The sequence below is a fragment of the Hippichthys cyanospilos genome, chromosome 6 (assembly GCF_059441005.1).
Source record: "Hippichthys cyanospilos isolate Australia breed blue-spotted pipefish chromosome 6, RoL_Hcya_1.0, whole genome shotgun sequence".
Classification (NCBI taxonomy): Eukaryota; Metazoa; Chordata; class Actinopteri; order Syngnathiformes; family Syngnathidae; genus Hippichthys; species Hippichthys cyanospilos.
This window is the reverse complement of record NC_142374.1, coordinates 20,609,974-20,629,000: the sequence shown is the minus strand read 5'-3', so window position 1 is coordinate 20,629,000 and position 19,027 is coordinate 20,609,974. Positions and strand designations below refer to the sequence as shown.

The 19,027-nt window shown below is 38.6% G+C and overlaps 1 protein-coding gene and 1 long non-coding RNA gene across 3 annotated transcripts; one reads left to right on the top strand and one right to left on the bottom strand.

The window, feature by feature from the left end:
• Window positions 1–983: 983 nt before the first annotated feature.
• Window positions 984–16,726, bottom strand: acanb (aggrecan b). The gene is made up of 18 exons (XM_088418086.1): window positions 16,687–16,726; window positions 10,047–10,125; window positions 9,443–9,826; window positions 9,110–9,284; window positions 8,901–9,028; window positions 8,497–8,790; window positions 7,976–8,167; window positions 7,706–7,880; window positions 7,508–7,635; window positions 7,111–7,404; window positions 6,911–7,039; window positions 6,680–6,787; window positions 5,293–6,567; window positions 5,052–5,210; window positions 4,890–4,972; window positions 4,651–4,795; window positions 4,119–4,301; window positions 984–2,766 (listed from the first exon to the last, which is right to left on the bottom strand). The coding sequence occupies exons 1-18, from the start codon at window positions 16,687–16,689 to the stop codon at window positions 2,693–2,695; spliced, it is 4,008 nt and encodes a 1,335-aa protein (XP_088274212.1). The 5' UTR covers window positions 16,690–16,726; the 3' UTR covers window positions 984–2,692.
• On the top strand, window positions 1,009–15,977 carry LOC148422736 (uncharacterized). 2 transcript variants are annotated; one of them, XR_015865975.1, is made up of 5 exons: window positions 1,009–1,117; window positions 2,687–2,796; window positions 9,969–10,141; window positions 11,608–11,692; window positions 14,864–15,977. It is a non-coding gene; the product is annotated as an uncharacterized LOC148422736 (long non-coding RNA). The 2 variants fall into 2 exon arrangements; XR_015865976.1 differs by lacking the exon at window positions 14,864–15,977 and adding an exon at window positions 12,146–12,256.
• Window positions 16,727–19,027: the final 2,301 nt, after the last annotated feature.

The window sequence follows — 19,027 nt, the reverse complement described above, 5'->3', positions numbered from 1 at the left end:
CAAAAATGGTTCAGAGTCTTTATTGAATCTTTAACTTGTTTATTATGAACAAAAAAAAACCTTGTAGTGTCAAATTAAAGCACGCCTTTGTGGCAAAGGCGTGGTAATTGATTACCTTAGGAACTAAAGGACTAAATTCATTAGGTACTAAAGTAATTGATTACTTCATCCTTAAAGTAGTCAAGAATGAAGTAAAAAAGTAATTGATTAAATTACTTCGTAATTAATTTAATAGCTCACTCACACACAAACGAGTACCTTGGATTGAATATCTGAAGTTATAAAACAAATTATACACTTTTGGGATTTAATGAGTTAGTTTCATGTCAAAAATGTCTGAGGTCGGGAATGGTCACATTTTATTGGCATGCTGTTTGTCTTTTTTGTAACTCATTCAATCCTAAAGACGTCTTTATGCGTCTTTACTGTGTCAGACGGCTCAGCTGTTGGTCATGTGACAATTATAAGCTGTGCTGTGATTTGTCATTCGCCCTAGCCTTCAGCACATAATAAAAAATATCCAATAATAACTTTTTACGGCTGATAAAGGCTCTGTGAACTAAAAATGTTCATTCTAGAACGTTTGAGAGACGATATTATGCCAACTGACTAATACATAAAAAATGACAACAATTAGAAATGTCACCTGTTTTTCGAAATGACAACAATTATAAGTGTCACCTGTTTTTCGAACTTTGTTATGTTAAAATACTTTTTTTTTAAATAAAAGGTGCATAACAATATAAAAAATACCTAATATGCTTCCCGAATTTGCATCCTGCAACAACAATTTTTTTGATATTTCCCTTCAACCAGCACACCTGATTCAAATCAGGATTGTTAGAGTTTGCAAAGCATGTTGATTGAAAACGAGCTGGCTCGTTGCTCTCGAGGACCGAACATGGCCAGAAAAAAAACAAAAACAGGACATTTCGATTTTCCTGTCATAAAATGAGTTTAAGACACATAGAATACGCGTAGGCTGGATTCCATTTTTTATTTGGCGCAGCACACTACAGCAGACCGTATGCTTACGTCACGGATGGCGACAACGACTCAGTTTTGCCAGTGGGACATTTGGACTGGAATGAAAGCATGTTTTGATCACTTAATGAAGGTATTTGTATGTTTGTTTCTATTAGCGTTTCAGTTTTTTTGTTTTATTTATTATTATTGTTATTATTTTTACTGAATTGACGGTCACTCGTATTTTTACTGAATTGACGGTCACTCGACTGTTTTAAAACCTCGCCGTTTTTATCCGCCCCCTAAAACAAAATGTTTGGATGAATTTGATTAAAATAAATTTTTAGCTTTACAAATTTGCTTTCCAAACTAACCCAAGCGAAAAACATTGTGTATAGAAAAGGAGACCATGTTTTTAAAGCAACAAAAAAAAAGTTTTTTTTTCCCCCCCTTCACATTCGCCATAAAATTCATTCGGTTCCACAAAGTGCGACTAAATAACTGACATCATTCCATCCAGCATTTAATTCGACTAAACTATACAGGGTGAATAATGACAAATGTTATGTTATTGACAGATCCCGCTGTTCACACATTTTGCAGTGTAGAATATTTACATTGAGTCCCATGCGTTAAGCCAGCGACGGGTCTCCACGAACACTGACGATTTATTATTCAAATAACATTTTTTTTATTCACAGACAAGGACGTTGAATTAGTTTTTGTGCTTTCACAAGTAGGTTTGTCGAGTTATTTTCACAAAATCTGAAGACAATTGAGCATGTTAACATCAAGACAAGGGTTTAGTTAACCGCGGTGTCCAAACTGCGTCCCGCGGGCCATCGGCGGCCCGTCGTGCTGATTTTAGAGGCCCATGTCAAACACCAAAAATACATTTTGAAGCCCTAATAAAAATTGATTGTAGGCAGCATCAAAAGTGTGGGGAAAAATTGTCTGCACACATCTGCGTGTGTGGTAACAGTTAACTTCAATGAATCTTGATTTAAAAATAAAATCAGTCAGTTAAATAAGTGAAACCCTGTACAGTATGTGCTTATGTGAAAAGATCAGACAATTTTGAGTCCGTTCAACCTAACACGTTTTTGTAAACTAAGCAATATTTTTGTAAGAGATGAAAAATTAATCTTCAGGTTTGCGTAAATGTCAAAGTGGGATATTTTGAAAAGCAATTATTCAAGTAGTTAAACATGGATTTGAATGTTACCGAAAAGCATCTGATGATTTAATTGGAAAAAAATCAAAATCCTGTACTACAGGAAAGTGTGATCATTGATGATGTCGCTGAAAAAAAAAAATCACAGTCTTGGAATAAAATCTTCGGAAAAGTTAGTCACCAGGGACCAAATACGTACAAACACATACCCAGAAATAAATGAGCTGAAAATATAGCAACACGCTAACGTTTGCAATCAATAACACTTTCATATAGGCCTCTGTTGATTCCTCCAGTAGTAATTGTGCATGGAGAACATGACTTATAGCTATAAATTAATTCGACTCTATAAATAATATAATGTAAGTGCCTTCACTAAAGACACGAGGGAAAATTGTGAGTCAGTTACATGGTCACTGCCTAAATGTGTTTTTGCGCTTGTATTTACATTGGTGGCTAAGCCAAATGCTTTGATTTTTGGTCGGGCATTAGCATCGGTGTCCATGAGAGGGGTCCTTTTGTGAATCTCACTTGTGCTTCATTCAGTCCCGCTCAGAGCGTCTTCCTGCTGATTTCTTGACTTCTGCTCCACGCCGATCGTTTGTGAAGCCTGTTGCCGCCAGCGGCTGGAAGGGCCGAGAAAAAAAAAAAAGCTTGTGAGTAACGACAACGATTTGCTCAAAATAATGAGAACTTTTTCCAACCGTTTTAAGTGAATATAATGACATTTTTACTTGACGAAAGAGAGAACCTGCCAAGTCAATTTCAATCATTTTAACTGACTAAAGTTAGTGTTTTTTTCTCAATATTTTCCCCCAGCCGTTTTTATTTATTAAAAAAAAAAACAAAAAACAAAAAACAAAACAATTGCCGGCAGTTGATGGAAAGTTTTAACTGTCCGATCAAACAATAATGATAATTAGTGGAAAGGAAAACGGTTATCAGTACTTGCAAAAATACACACATTTTATTTTAAATGAAAAACTTAAAAAAAAAAAGTAAAAACAAGTTAGCTAGTATTTTGAAAAGATGAAAAAAATAATATACCAAACTATTGAAAGATAATAAATATAACGTGAAAGGAAAAAAAATAGTAAAAAACTGATTGGATAATAATAAGGAAGACTATCCACCATATATTATAGAAAATTAGACAAATATTAGCAAATGAATGATGTAACAGATATATATAAAATAAAAAAAAGGCAGTGCTGGACCAAACCTAGCACACACACAAAAAAATCCCAACTCCTAATACACCCAACGTTATTCATAGTTGATGTAAATAACCATATGTTCAAAAGTTACGGCCATATTTATGTTGATATTTGATGCATAAAATGTAACTTTCAGTCTTGTGTTAGACACTTTAATTTTTTCGGCGCACTTTCAGTGTTGTGATGTAGTTAAAAGGTAGCTTGATTATGGATTTGACAAGGTGCTTTTGAGTTTGCATGTTTACAAGGAAGTCCCTTCGAGGAGGCGAAAGGTGTGTTTTCATGCATATTTCATCTCATGTACTTTACTATATGTTTCTTTATAATCGGTGTTAAAAAAAATTTACACCTGTCAACAGAATTAATACTGTAAACTGTTCTAAAGAAAAAATATATTTTGACAAAATTGACATATGGAGACTGAAAGGTCATTCAGGGAATTCTCAAACCACTTAATATTTGAATTATTTATTAATCATGTATGACATATATCATTATTATGTGTTTATGATTTAATGATCTATAATTATTATGAATTGAAAATAGCACAAATTGTCAATATATCATTTCAATGGGATATTTACAAAAAAAATGAAAATTGGCAAAAATCATTCCTATTTACAAAACTGGTGTTGATGGGACATTGGTGTCGTGGAGCCCGAAAAGGCACGTATACAAACATTTGTAAGTTTCTGAAAATAACACTTTTGTCTTTTACTTTTGTCATCTGCGATAGATCCTACTCTAGTCCGAAAACTCACTTTCTGTACATTCCACCTGTGGCCTCTCCCACTGTCCATTTTCCATGCAGCGTATGATAGGTAGGTGGCGCTGCGTGTAGCCAGGTTGACACTGGTAGCGCACTTTAGAGTTGACGGCGTAGCGTTGTCTGGTGACGCCCATCGGTGAGCCGTGATCCACTTCCGGAGGAGCTCCGCAACCCGCTGACAGAGAGAGTAACGATAGAGTCAAATAGAAAATGAGTCAGTCCTAAAGTGGTTTCTGAAGCAGTTTAGCAGCCTGTTAATACTGATTTTTTTTCAGCTGCAAATTAAAGCACTTATGATTAAAATTAAACTATTACTCGTCATTCTAGATCACCAGAGTCAGGACGTTGCGTAAAGGCGTTGCACTTATGGCTGTGAGTGAGAGAGCTGTGTGGAGATGTACATTTGTGGGAGGGGTGTGGATGCATGCCTGATCCTTGGCCTCACCCTACCAGAAAATTTAGCGTAATCCTGCCAAGAATCAAGCAAAAAAGTACCAAGGAATTTGATCTGCATCAGTTCCTACCCGGTTGAGTCTTGCATGAGAAGGGAAGGTAGTAGTTGCATGGGACATCGTTCCACTGGCCGGCCTCGTGCCCGATCATGACCACGCAGTCCTCTCCGGAGTTGAAGTAATTGTCAGGTTGGTTAGGTCTCCAGTTCTCGTACGTCTGGAATGTCACAAATTACAAATATCTGTGAGGTTTCATCCTGAGATTGCGATGAAAACATGAATTATATTCTTTAGTTTGCCTTTAATCTTACCAGAGCACTGCCGTCTGTCCAGCGGAATTCATTCTGGACTTCTTTGTCGTTGAGACCTATCCACTCATAGTCTTGACCTTTGGCTGTAAAGCAGAGATATTCGATATTTCAGAAGCCAGTTTTACCAATATCGGTTTACATCGGAAAAAAGGTATCACTGACAGTTAAGAAACTGCTGCTCCTCATCAGATGTGACGCTGACCAGGTGGGCGTTGAGGTCCTGGCAAAGCTGCTCAGCGTCCGACCAGGTGTGTCTCTCAGCAAAGTGGAGGTAACAGTTTCCCATGAACTCCAACCAGCCCTCGGGACAACTATGCGCACCTGCGTGAAATATCAAGCAAAGATATATGACTTTGAAGATATCTGATCTGGATTTTATTACGTTTTACCAAAAGCAACATACCCTCTTCTATTTCCGGCTGCTCCACAACGGGAGGGGTTGCCAGTGAAATCGACGGTGCGGTGGTTGGGCTGACGTAGATGGGGTCTGGAGTCACAAGCATGACTGTAGCCTCCTCCTCTTCATGCCCGGATGGTCCGTTGTAGTCTGGGTAGGTCGTTGTAGATCCATGAGGATAAGCTATGGAAATCCCAGCAGTTGACGGCTTGTCGCTGCCTGAGATTTGAAGAGGGATTCCAGAACCACTTTCCTGGCCGCTGATTTCTACAACCCCACGGCCTTCTTCTAGATGATGCTCCTGGGGGGAAACGGTAACTTCCTTTACGCCATCATCTGTTAGGAAGATGACGTCACCGTCCACCTGGCCAGAGGCAGAACCGCTGGCTGAAACACCAGATGGAAAACCACTTGGAGCGCCACTGGGGTAGCCTGATGCATAGGGATGAAATCCAGACAACTCCTGATTTCCTGATTGTTGAATTGTTAAGTCAATGGCACTGTCGTCCGTGAAAGAGATGCCAGAAAATCCACTGATGCCTGACCCTGACAAAGATCCGGATCCAGACATGGATCCCGATCCTGACATTTCTGCAGATCCATACAATTCCTGTTCTCCTGATTGATGAACTGTTAGGTCAATGGCACCGTTGTCGATAAAAGAGATGCCAGAAAATTCGCCGATGCCTGACCCGGACAAAGAACCCGATCCAGAGATAGATCCCGATCCGGACATTTCAGCGGATCCTTGCAACTCCTGCTCTCCCGATTGCTGAACCGTCAGTTCGGTGGCACTGTTGTCCGTAAAGGTGATACCAGAAAATCCACTGCCTGACCCGGACATGCTTCCTGATCCAGACATGCTTCCTGACCCGGACATACCTGACGTCCAGAGGACTCCGCTACCTAACTCTTGCTCAGTGAGCGTTGGGATCAACAGTTCTTTCTCTTTTCCATCCAGTATACTGATCAGAATGTCACCACTGCTGCCACTAATGTCTCCACTGCCACTGGCAGAACCTGATGCGGACACAACAAAACCAGAGCCGGACCCCGATGCAGTGTAGGAGTCTCCCGAGGTGAAGATAGTGCTGCCGCCCTCGGCTCCTTGTGAATCACCAGAGGCAGAATGGTCTCCTGATAGGATATCTGTTTGTCCGCTGAAGGTGATGTCCAGTCCTGAACCAGAAGCTCCACTCCCACTGGCGGTGCTGGACTCCCCTGAGATATCCCCACTTGCCGAATGATCGCCCGATCCAGATGCTGAACCATCAACTGGAACTAGAGATAAAAATGAAGACAAAACCAAAAGAGTTTTGGTCATTCATTTTGAATGTGTAGCTACTGTACGAGAACCAAATTATTGGCATATTATCAATCACAGCTTTCTTACGAGTAGGAGCGATCAGCTGGGTTGTGAAGTTTATTTTCTGGATAACCACTTCAATTTCAGTGATGTTCAGACTTGTTTCTGTGTCATTGTAACTCACTGTCGGTTCAACTGAAATCAAAGACATTTTCACGTAAGAATAGAAAAGTGGACTGGCCAAAGCAGAAAGTACTTACAAAGTAATTGAGTAACACATAAAAGGACACACATTTCATTCTACAAAAATAATCTTACTTGTAGGGGTAGCATGATCAACGGCAACTGTTGTCTTGCTGATAACATCTATTGTCAGTAACTTGTCAAAAATGGTTTCGCTGATGGTGTCAATGGTGCTTTTGCTGTCAGTAATGGTGGTTGTTTCAGCTGTAAAACACAAAATCCAGAATATAAGTTTTAGTAACCCGAATGATGAATCCAATGCCACAGTTTCCCACCTTTGAAACAATAGGCATCGTAGCGTGAGTGCTCGTCTGGAAATCCCGTCTGGTTGGGGAAGGCATAGATGATGTGTACGCCCACTTGGCCACCTCCGCAGTTGGATCTGGAGGTTGTGATGGGATATCGGACACTGCGGTCCATCAGCCAACCCGGGCGGCACTTGTCAAGTCCTTGGTTCCATGCAGCGTACATCTGGCCGGTTGTGGCCAACGTGGTGTTGAGTTTCTCACAATGCTGCACTGCTTCCTCGTAGGAGAAGCTGTCGTAGTCACTGGTGAAGAAGACCTCGCCTTGGAAAAGAGTGGAATCATTGAAATGCATAATGCTAAGACCTGGTATTGATGACATATACAGGTATGAATTCAGTGATTCCGAATGTGACTGAGTCCTGACCTTGCAGACTTTCAACGTAACAAAATACATCATAACGCTCAGAGTCTGGCCTCAGGCCGTAGGATCGGACACCCGGAAGGTGAAGCAGATTGCCGGCACAATTATCTCGGGGTGACACGATGGGATACCTGGGCATGAGAGATATTTCTTTGAGAATCTGTTTCCAAAAAATGTGCTTTAATCGCCCCGCAGACACACCTGACACTCTGGTCAGCGAGCCAACCGGCGTCGCATTGGTGCAGGCCTTTCTCGAAGGCTGCCTGAAGCTGCAGGGGGCTGGCGATGACTGCTCCAATACTCTTGCAGGCCTGTTGGGCCTCCAAAAAAGTCAGCGTGTATCGACCAGTAATAGGTCGGTAGTGGAACACTACACCTATTGGTGTTTGAGATAGAAAATCAGAAAATTGGCTTTCGGACCTTCTCGTTTCATTGATAAGGTCATCTTATTGAGAAGAACAGCAAGTTTACCGGTGGGAGCCATTGTGGCGTCTGTAAAAGGAGGTAAGATAGGCTTGGTGAGAACATCTACCCCTCCATGCTTGATCTCTTGACCACCAGGGGGGGTTGTGAGTCCTGGATAAACTCCAGGTGCTGGGGTTATGCTCATGATGTCTGGGAAAGGAGTGATCCTTCCAGGAACTGAACCTTCATCATCACTACCTGTTAAGGTGACAATATTAGTGTTTCACATGAGATCGAGGATAATCATAGACAGAAGAGATTGTACTTCAGGTGTTGTGGTCCTGGGTTTTTCACTTAAGGGTATCCCAGGTGTGCTACATTTACATAAATTTTAGTCCTCAGCTGGCTTTAAACTAACATCTTATAGCCTAGTCCAGTGGTCCTCGAGAGCCCCTATCCAGCATTACCCTACCTCCAAAACACCTGATTCGATTGATCAGGATCATTATCAGGACCGAATCTGGGCACCCCTGGACTAGTCTACCAACACTGAGGAATTGATGTCCTTGTTTAGGTAGAGCAAGTACCGTGGAAACAGATGGCATCATAACGAGAACTCGGCATTGGGTATCCCGTCTGGTTGGGAAACAGGTAGACGGTTCGGACTCCCAGGAGCCCGCCTCCACACTGAGGCCTCGCGATGTTGATGGGGTAACGTACGCTCCTGTCTCCCAACCATCCGGCATTACATACATCCATGCCGCCCTTCCAGGCCAGGTAAAGCTCTCCGGTGGTGGCCAGTCTGGCACCCAATTTAGTGCACTGATCCTCAGCTTCTTGGAAGGTGAACTTCTCGACTGACATGGAGTAGAAGACTCTGCCTGGGAGGAGAAATAGAGTCATTGAAATTTACCATGACATATTAGTATGTATTTCAGAATACAGATTTATTGTTTGGGCAGTGAAGTAGACAGTTCGTTGTACAATGTACCTGCCATCTTCTCAGCAAAACAGTACACGTCGTAAGTCTCATTAACGTCCCTCACTCCATAGGTTCTCACACCAGGATAGTTTTCCTTGTCTCCGTAGCATTCTATCCGAGGCTTATGAATGGGGTACCTCAAAAAGGACAATCGACAGAATTCAAATACCTGGCCCCACAAATCAATTCTTCATTGACTGCAGATGGATGAAAACTACCTAACAGTCTGATCAGACAGCCAACCGGCATCGCACTGGTGGTATCCGTCATCGTAGGCCGCCTGCAGTTGGGCAGGGGTTGCAATGGTGGCACTGTTTTGGATGCAAGCAGCCTTGGCCTTCTCAAAAGTCAGGGTGTACCGGGTAGTGATGGCTCGGTAGTGGAACACAATACCTGTGGGTCAATCATATTTCAGATGGCATCTGACAATTTGTGTTTCCGGTACAGTTGCATGCAGGGCAGAGGCCCTTGAGGATTGGCGTTTCCCACCCCTTTGCTAAATGGAAACAAATTCAATTGAATAGAGATCGGAATGTGTTTGCACATCATACCCTGAACCTGGATGTCCACGCTGTCATAGTTGTCCTCGATGCCATGCATAACCTCGCAGCGGTAGGTGCCTGAGTCTTTGGACCTCAACTCTGTGATCTCCAGGCTGGCGTCCGTGGGCACCAGCGGGTAGCTGACCAATGTTACTCTGTCCAGATAATCCATCTCAACGTGGACTTTGCCCTCTGATGCCACCAGGATGGTTGTCACGTTCTCTTTGGTAACGAAGGTCCATTTGATGCGGTGGGATAGCGGGGCGATGGTTGGGGCTGCTGGGTCGCTGACCGTGTTGTCCTGGAAGTAGCAGGGCACCACCACCTTGCCCCCCAGCAGCGGGCGGAGGGGCATCTCCAATGGGATGCTGACACGCAGTGTGCCGTCCAAGCCTGTGTAAAAAAAAACGGATTTATAGTTCGTTTCCTAATGATCATATTGTAAACGTTTGTAAATCATTGGCTAGGGTCGGCCCTGGTCATGATATCCACCCTTTGGTTTATTTGGGTGTGGCATGTATTTTGTTTGCATTAGGTGACCCTCATGATATGATATGGAAAATGGATGAATAGCATTGCGAGTCAAGGGGAGCTGAATGCGCAACGAGCGTACCGTCATGGTGTTGGAAGGATTTCGTTGCCGAGATGAAGGGCAAAGTGACACACAGCAGAAGCAGGGAAGTCATTCTTACCTACAGGAAAAACAAGGTAAAAAAAAAAATAAAAACAATAGTTTCAAGACCGGTGATTGAGCTAATTTCATGTCAAAGTGCTCTCAAGCTTGCAAGCCAACCTTACATGACTCACCTGTAGTATTTTTTTTTAAAACTCACTCAATCCCAAAGACGTCTTTATGCGTCTTTACTGAGTCCAGACATCTAATCCCAATTATGTCTTACCAGTATTTGCTTTATTTTAATTATTTTTTTAAAGATGAGTTTAAAGAAGGATCTGCAAAATATTATTTGAACCCGTTAATGGAATTCCTGTTTTTTAAAATTACCTCAAATGGGTGAGGGTTAAGTTTTCAAATTGTGCTTAATGTTACTGTGGCTTACGATAATGTAAACACTTTTTTTTTTTTGAACCACTGCTCTGTAAGAACATTTCTTTAGATTACATGTAAATATTTGAAAGTCCCCACAAAGCGTGATGTGTTCACATGAATGAATGGCTTTGGACATCCCCTTTACGTTCCCAGCCGCGGTTACTCAGGATATGCGCACGTTTGCTCAGCTACTCGAAATGGAAATATGACATCATTTAGTAGGACGAAACACCGAATGTCTCTGTGTCGTCGCCAGGGCACAGGAAATATCTTAAGTGGCTTAAATAAGTTGACAGAGTAGGATTCAGTCCGCTTAAATGCATTTGCAGCACGAGACTTTTCGGATGGGGAATTTTTTGTCTCGGCTTTCAAGGGAAACCGGGAAAGTAATTGAATATCCCCCCGTCTGGCATCGACTTTAAACAAACTGCATGCGTTTACCGTCGGGGATGGGAGCCAAATTATGTATTTATTTCTGGCACCTTACTTTTTTTTTGTTTTTCAACTGAACATTTTTGTCTAGTATGAAAACGTGTGTTTTTTTTTTATCTTGAATTTGTAATTTGAAAAAAAAAAAAATCAATTTACTGACATTCATGACATTTTCTGACCTGTGGATATTTTTCCCCTCGTTGGTATAACTTGTTATGTTTGTTTTGACAAAATATTCAAAAACTAGATCCTACTAGATGAATCATTATTTATTATATATTATTAATAATATAATAATATTTTATATATATATATATATATATATATATATATATTAAAAAAAACTGAAAAAATCATTAACTATTCTGACCTTTAGTAATATTTTCCCCCCATTTCTATAACTTGTCATCATGTTTGTTTTGAGAAAGTGCTTGCAAACTAGATCGCACTTGATGAATTATTATCACTATTGCTATGGACATTTGAAATAGAAATTCGCCATAATTTTAAACATGTTTTTCTATATTGTAGGCCCTTCCACTTGACAACATTCAAATTAAATGTCGAATTGGATATCAAGCTCAGTTTTGATTCTTGGAGATACAAGCTTAATTTTGTGAAAACAGTAAGATATACAAACGTGTGTTTTGTCATCTCTTCAGAATAAATTGTTTTTTTTTGTTTCAACTTTAAGAGAGATGTGTCAGTGTTACCACTGGAGGGCGCTCTTCTTTAAAGAGCCCTTTTGGACTGACGCAGCCAAGTCCATCCTGGCAAAGGTACGTTTGTGTGTGTGCTTGTGTGTGCGTGTAAGCCATTAACACTGGCATACTGTAGACAGAAACAGAAAGACTCAGTCGCCCCAATGTTTGTCATGCTGTCTCAGCACGCAAAATATCACAGTGTATTTAGACCCAAGCGGATGGCTGTGATGCAACTTTCTTTTTAGACCTCACTATTTTTGCTCGTAGTCTTGAAATATTGTGAGAAAGCTGTTATTTTTTTCTCTCCTTTTTACCGTCACCGGACTGGTACATGCTGTTGATTTTTCTATTTTACAAAACAAAAGAAACCTATGAATAATCATTTCTCTATCACATTATAAACAACAGATATTATAAACTGCAAAAACGAATGAATGGATGATTAATTAATGGATTAACTAGTCCAAACTTTATATTCCGATTGAAATTGTCTTTGCTAATATCAGCCTTTTTTTTTCCCAATCCCAGAATGCGGCCATTTTGTCTTTTGCCGTCAACTAAAAATGACATCACATTTAGACTTCGCATAACCAATCTCAGCTCAGCTTGCAAACGTCACAACGTAACTTTAAAAACAAGTGAGCCCCGATTGGTCATCGCCTCGGCCATGAGTAAGTTAAATGCACCGCCCTAAAACAATCAAATACATAAAGTCGTCAAATATCAGTTTGGTCTATTTTTCTTGCTGTTGAGAAGTAAGTTCACAAAATGAATGTCTGCTTCAACCTAATATGGCCAACAGGGACATTTTCACCGTTTCCAACAAGGCGCAGCGTGTTCCCGTTCACACAAGAGAAGTAAAGAGTTCTCTCCAATAACAAACACAAAGTCAACACCTTGCGCTACTGCCCTTAAAGGCTCATTAGGTAAAGGGGGGGGGGGGGGGACAACTTTCCCATTTTAGTCAGTGGAATAACGCGTTTCCTGCAGATGGGCGGGACAACTGGATTTGTACAAACATGTTTGTGGACAAATATCAAAGCAGCGTGAGTGCTATATTACAGTCCGTTTCAAAAGAACGTGATGTTTAGAAAATGAAATAATGCGCTCGTCCTTTTTTTTTTAACATTTTTTAATGCTCGTGGATTTTTAACGTTTCTGAAGCCTCATTTTAATCATGTGATCTTTTTAATCATTCCAGTTTTGCAGGGTTGTTGACATTTTTTTGTGTTATTCAAAAATCAAGACATTTAAATATTTGTTTCTTTTTTTTCGGCCAAGGGAGTGTCCAAATGGCTGGTATTAAATGAATTAAGGACTAAATTAATCAATTAATTAAGGTAATGAAGTATTAAAGCAATCAATTACATGTACATGAAATACTTTGAATTAATCAATTACTGTACCTCAGGTGCGTTATTAGGTAATCAACTACTACATTTTTTGATGACTTACTTTGGTGCCTGAAGTAATCTATTATTTCTGTACTTATTACATTGATTACCTTTGTACTTGAAGTAAATTAATTTTAGTACCTAGAGTATTGATTACAAAGTTAAACAGTTACTTTAGTACTTTCATTACCTAGAGTAATTGATAACTTTAGTACTTAAGTAAATGATGCAACAATTACTTTAATCCTTAATTGATTACTTTAGTACCTAAATAAATTGATTAAATGCATAAAGAAATTGATTACTTTATTACAGAAAATTCCTTAATAATTTCAATACTATTACCAAAAAAAAATATTATTTTAGTAATTCAATACTGAACTAGATCAATTACTTTAGCACTTATTGTACCTAGCGTAATTGATAACTTTAGTTCTTAAGTACATAACGTAACAGATTAATACGTAAATAATTACTTATGGATTAGTTTAGTAGTTGCGTACCATAAATGGATTATTTTGGTACTTAATTGCCGAAAGAAGTTGATTACCTTTAGTACAGAAAATTAATCAATAATTTCAATACTTGATTACCAAAAGAAATATTATTTTAGTAATTCACTACTGAAATAGATCAATTACTTCAGCACTTTTTGTACCTAGCGTAATTGATAACTTTAGTTCTTAAGTACATAATATAACGGATTAATCATTACCTATGGATTAGTTTAGTAGTTGCGTACCATAAATGGATTATTTTGGTACTTAATTGCCGAAAGAAATTGATTACCTTTAGTACCGACAATTAATCAATGACTTCGACACTTAACTACCAAAAGATATTTATTATATTAGTACTTCAGCACTGAAATTCATTGATTACTTTATTACTTTTAGTACCTAGGGAAAGTAATAACTTTTCTACTTAAGTACTTAAAGTAATTGATGGTTGTAATACTTGACTGCCTTGATATATATATATATATATATATATATATATATATATATATATATATATATATATATATATATATATATATATATATATATATACACACATACACCTGGGATTTAATGTCTGGACTCTTTAAGATACTTAAGGGTATGTCTTTGGGATGGAATAACTTCGGTGACATTTATTTTTCCTTTCCAGCAACTTGAACTCGGTGCAAAATGTCAAGCGATCCCACTCTGGTTGTCGGCGGCTCAATTAAAAACGACTTTCCTCATTGACGCTCATCAAGAGTCATTGCCTCTAAATGGAGCCAGTCTCCACAGTGCGTTCATTCATTTGACGCTAGGTGGGGCGGGGGTTAAGGGGTGCGGCCGCTCCCGTCTTGGGTCACCGTGGTATGTTCCGCTCGCGGCCGAGGTGACGGGCAATGAGGCCTTGGTTTGTTCCCGCTATGGACAGGGGCAGGGCTTTTTGGGAGGGGTGCAACCAAGCCAAGGTAAACACAAGGGGCGGACCCCCCCCTCCCCCCAAAACCCTCCAGAGTCCCTCATTGGCAGAACAGAGTGGACATTGATATGAACACACACAGTGCAACACACTCACAGGGGACGTGTGGCAACATGCTTCTGATTCTAGGAAATATATGTGTGTGTGTGTGTATTTGTGTATACTGTAAGGCTTATGTTTGAGAACACACACACTCTTGTACAGTGAAAAAAAAAATTAACAGGTGGGTAAATGTGCTGCTGTTGCACATATTTCACATTTTTACATCACAAACATGGCTACTGTTGTGAACTTGTGATTGAAACAATTTGACAATCCATCAGTCATTTTATGTTTAAAATAAGGTGATGAATGCGGTTTTTTTTTTGTTTTGTTTTTTTCTCTCATTTAGCCAACATCTGCCAATTGGAATTCACAATGGGCAACCAGGGAGCCCCATGTTGCCATAGTAACGAGACGTCGCCTCCAAGGAGAAAGGCAACGGAAAATTCACGGCTGGACTGCTAAAGGTGCCTCTCATCCAGAAATTTGGTTTAAAAAAAAAAAAAAAAAAGGCTTTCAGATGCAATGAGATAACCACAATTGAGAAAAAGTTATTTGTGCTTCCTTTTAACATTCAAAACAACCATTGAATAAAGCTTTTAATTTTGTCTTTAACTTTCTCATGGCTAGGGAAACTCCTGGGATTTATACTGGTATGAAACTATAGCACATTTTTCTTTTCAAATTAAGAGCAAATTAATTGGAACATGCAACACCCTATTGCAATTGTTTTTATAGTGACTCCTTTTCTGGTTTTTTGTTGTTGTTTTTTTTCTATATACAGATGCACTGTTTTAAAAATAAATCAGATGATGTCACATGATCTAGCTTCTGGAGTAGCTGAATAACGTACGCATAGATAAATCATTGCAAATGTAGTTCCAGTAGTTTGTAAGTTTTATACGGTTGCATAATCATCAGCGATGCATTTTGGTTAAGGGGTACTTGGCTGAAAAAAAAATATTTAGGGGTGTATATTTGAAAAAAAGTTGAGAAGCACAAGGCTAATAACAATAAATCATTGCTACAATTAGATGGATGTAGCCAAACATAAAAACTGCCAATAAAAATGTCCCCCCTCCTGCCAGCACCCACGCCAAGCCGACTAGTAAAAGTAAGAAGAAGAAAAAAAAAATAGCAATCAACAATAAGACATCATAGTAATTCAAACAATTACCTGCTTTAAGATAAGTTTAATATAATCCTTAACCAATCTCCGTTGAAATAAACTGGAAATGCCAACAATCCTCTCCACCCAAATAGTAACAAAATGTTTTTATCATTTTTTTTCCTTCAGCAATGAATCCTCTATACCCCAAATACTAAAAAAATATTTGTATCACTTTTTTCCACTCTGCAACCTTAAAAATGATAATGAAAATATTGTAAATGTTTTAGCTCGTTCACCTGCTATATGCTGCTCACGCTAATGTGCATCTAGACCACCTGGGGGCAGTATAAGACAGAAGTTCAAATCAGCTCCTCTTTAGTTTCTCAGTTCAGCAGTAATATTAGCCGTTCTTGGCAGAGGATGAAAAATATATGCTTGTGAGAATTTTTCTATTTTCTCTATGTGTGAACTGATATATGTTTCTTCAAGGGCAACAACACGGCCATGATGCTAATTGTTAGCCTAAGTGCCCTTTGTGTGTCCGACTGTATGCTAGCGGAGCCTAGGTGGTTATTTTAAATACACAATGTAAAGTTCTGTCTTCTCTCTTTATTTTGTCAACAATCTTCAGCTTTTGAGGTAATGATTAAAAATTAGATATTTTTGAAAAATTAAAGATAACATTTGCCAAGCAGGGATTCCAATTGTGATCCAAGAGTGTAAAAGATTAAAAACTTAATATTAGAAAGCGTGTACAGTGTATACATACAAATCAAAAGTGTTAAATTGGTGAGAGCATCATCAAAGCAAGTCCGAAGTAGAATAAAAGCTCTTTTGACCACTTTTAATCAATTATCTACAGAGCTTTATCAATTTCACAGCTTTTTTTTTTACTTCAGTTTTAATGCTTTTAAAAGAATTCCAAGAGCAAAAATTTCCAGCCTCCAAAACCAAACTTCCCCTCAGGCCGTACACAATATAATCGCCTCATTCCAATCAAATCTCATTCAAGCTTTTAAAAGTTAAAGTCCGAAGCGCCCAGTATTTCCGTACGTACGTACCATTGATGCTCCTGGCGGCCAGCGACTGCGGGGGCCTGTGGCTCCTGCCTGTGTCGGAGAGCAGAAAGAAGCTTTATTCAAATGCTAGTGCACATTAAGATGTTGGAAAGAAGGAGGAGGAGGAGGAGGGAGGAAAGAAAGGAGGGAGGGTAAGGAAAGGAAAGGAGGAAGGAGGGTGAGATTGAAGATGTGATTCTTTTCCTGCTCAGGGCTTAAGGTCAAGCCTAAAAAGGATGAAATAATATATATTGGAGGCACGAGCAATAAAAAAGGTTTTAAAAAAAAAAGTACCAAGAGAATAAATTAGTTTGGAAAATTATTTAAATTCATCGATTACTAGGCTAGTTAAGCTCGAAATCAGTTACTTTAGGTAAGAAGTGATGTAATTGATTACTTTAGGTGTAAAGGTACTTGATTAGTTTGGAATATTTTTTAAATTAATCGATTAATTGGATAATTAAGCTCTAAATCAATTACTTTTGGTAAAAAGTGATGTAATTGATTACTTTGGGTGCAAAAGTACTTGATTAGGTACTAAAATCATTGATTACTTTGGTAATTAAATACTGAAAATGAAGAAATTACTTTAGGTAACTAAGTACCAAAGGAATAATAACTTAAGGTAATTAGTTACTTGGGTGATTAAGTACTAAATGATTTACTTTAAGTTGAATTGTAATTGATTACTTTAGGTCCCAAAATAAGCTATTACTTTGGAAATTAAATTCTGAATCAATTACTCAGTGGTAATTAAGTATCAAAGGAATTGCTGACTTTAGGTAATTACTTACTAAATTAATTGATCACATGTATAAGTAGTAAATTAATTGGAATTGATTACTTTAGGTGCAAAAGTACTTGATTACTTTAGGTACTAAAATAATCAATTACTGAGATGAATAAGTACTGAAGTTATTCTTACTTTAGGTACTTAAGTACTAAAGGAATTGGTGACTTTCGATAATTCGTTTCTAAATGAATTGATTACTTGGGTAATGAAGTATTAAATCACATTAAGTAAGAATTTAATTGATTACTTTAGGTGCAAAAAGTACTTGATTTATTATTTACTATTACTTTATGTAAATAGTAATCAATTACTCTATGTAAATAAGTACTAAACAAAATAATGACTTTACAAAAGTACTCAATTATATTAGGTATTGTAGTACTAAAGTAATTGACTACTTTAGTGCATTATTTATTTAGTATCATCCATTTTTAGGCCCTTTAGCTAAACACTTAAAAAAAAAATACAAATAAGTACTTAAGTAATTGGCTACTTTAGTTCATTATTCATTTAGTATCATCCATTTTTTGGCCCTTTAGCCAAACACTTGAAAAAAAAATACAAATATGTTCTTGGAATTGAATATCTGGAGTAAGGAAAAAAAAAAAAGGTAAAAATATGTTATTATCCTAAAATCTTGGTCTTCTTTTGACTACATCTCAAAATCCAGTTACACAGGGGTGTGTAGACTTTTTATAACCACTGTAAGTGTATTTTCTTTGGGTGTTTTCCGGGTATTGCAACGTATTCCTAAAATGTACAACACAGATGGAAAAAAAAACTAGTTACCGTGTTTGTCCGCGCATGTGCTCACCTCTCGCACGTGCGCCATTCGGTGTACTTGAAGAAAAGGGCGTGTCCCCCCCCACCCGACTCCATTCAAGGGCATCAATGCGGGCCCTGTGCCTGCCGCCTTCATGACGCGCAGCAACGTAACCCAGAACGTTCAAAGCAAAACATGTCAACAGCCGTTTTGCAGACGTGTTTGAGCGACACACTTGTCGTTTGTTCACGAGGGACTTTTGCAATTACGCATTTAAACCGCTTTTTACATCCCAAAAAAAAAACCCCAAAACATTTGTACTACTCAACACGTTAATTAGACCTGGGTGTCAAATTAATTTTCATGGCGGGCCACACATGGGAGGAGTTCTGGTTTCCATCAGCGGGAAGTGATGACTTTGGAAATCATGGAAATATGCTCTTACCTGTCAAAAATTTGGAAACACCTTCAATACATTTAGAAGCCTAGTCAAGGAATTTGTTCTTGAAAATGCACAGCTGTGAAGCGGAAGGATTACCAATAACATTTATTTATTTTATTTAATTTTTTAAACAATATGTTTACTGTTGATTGCTGCGATTGACGTGTTGAAAATTTGCATATAATTGACACATTGAAATTATACATTTTCAAAAGAACCCTCTGAATAACCGTCAATCTGTCATTTTTTTCTACTAAAAATCTGTGTAGGCCTTACAAAAAAAATCCATATTTATTTTGACATTTTTACTCGAATTTTAAGGTATTTTTGGCTGCATTTTCAGTGG

What these genes read in the sequence shown, in the direction of transcription:
- acanb (XM_088418086.1), bottom strand. An exon ending in TTACGTTGAAAGTCTGCAAG is followed by an intron (nt 7,405 to 7,507) that starts GTCAGGACTCAG and finishes CTCTTTTCCAAG; the next exon opens with GCGAGGTCTTCTTCACCAGT. An exon ending in CCAGCTGATCGCTCCTACTC is followed by an intron (nt 6,568 to 6,679) that starts GTAAGAAAGCTG and finishes TTTTATCTCTAG; the next exon opens with TTCCAGTTGATGGTTCAGCA.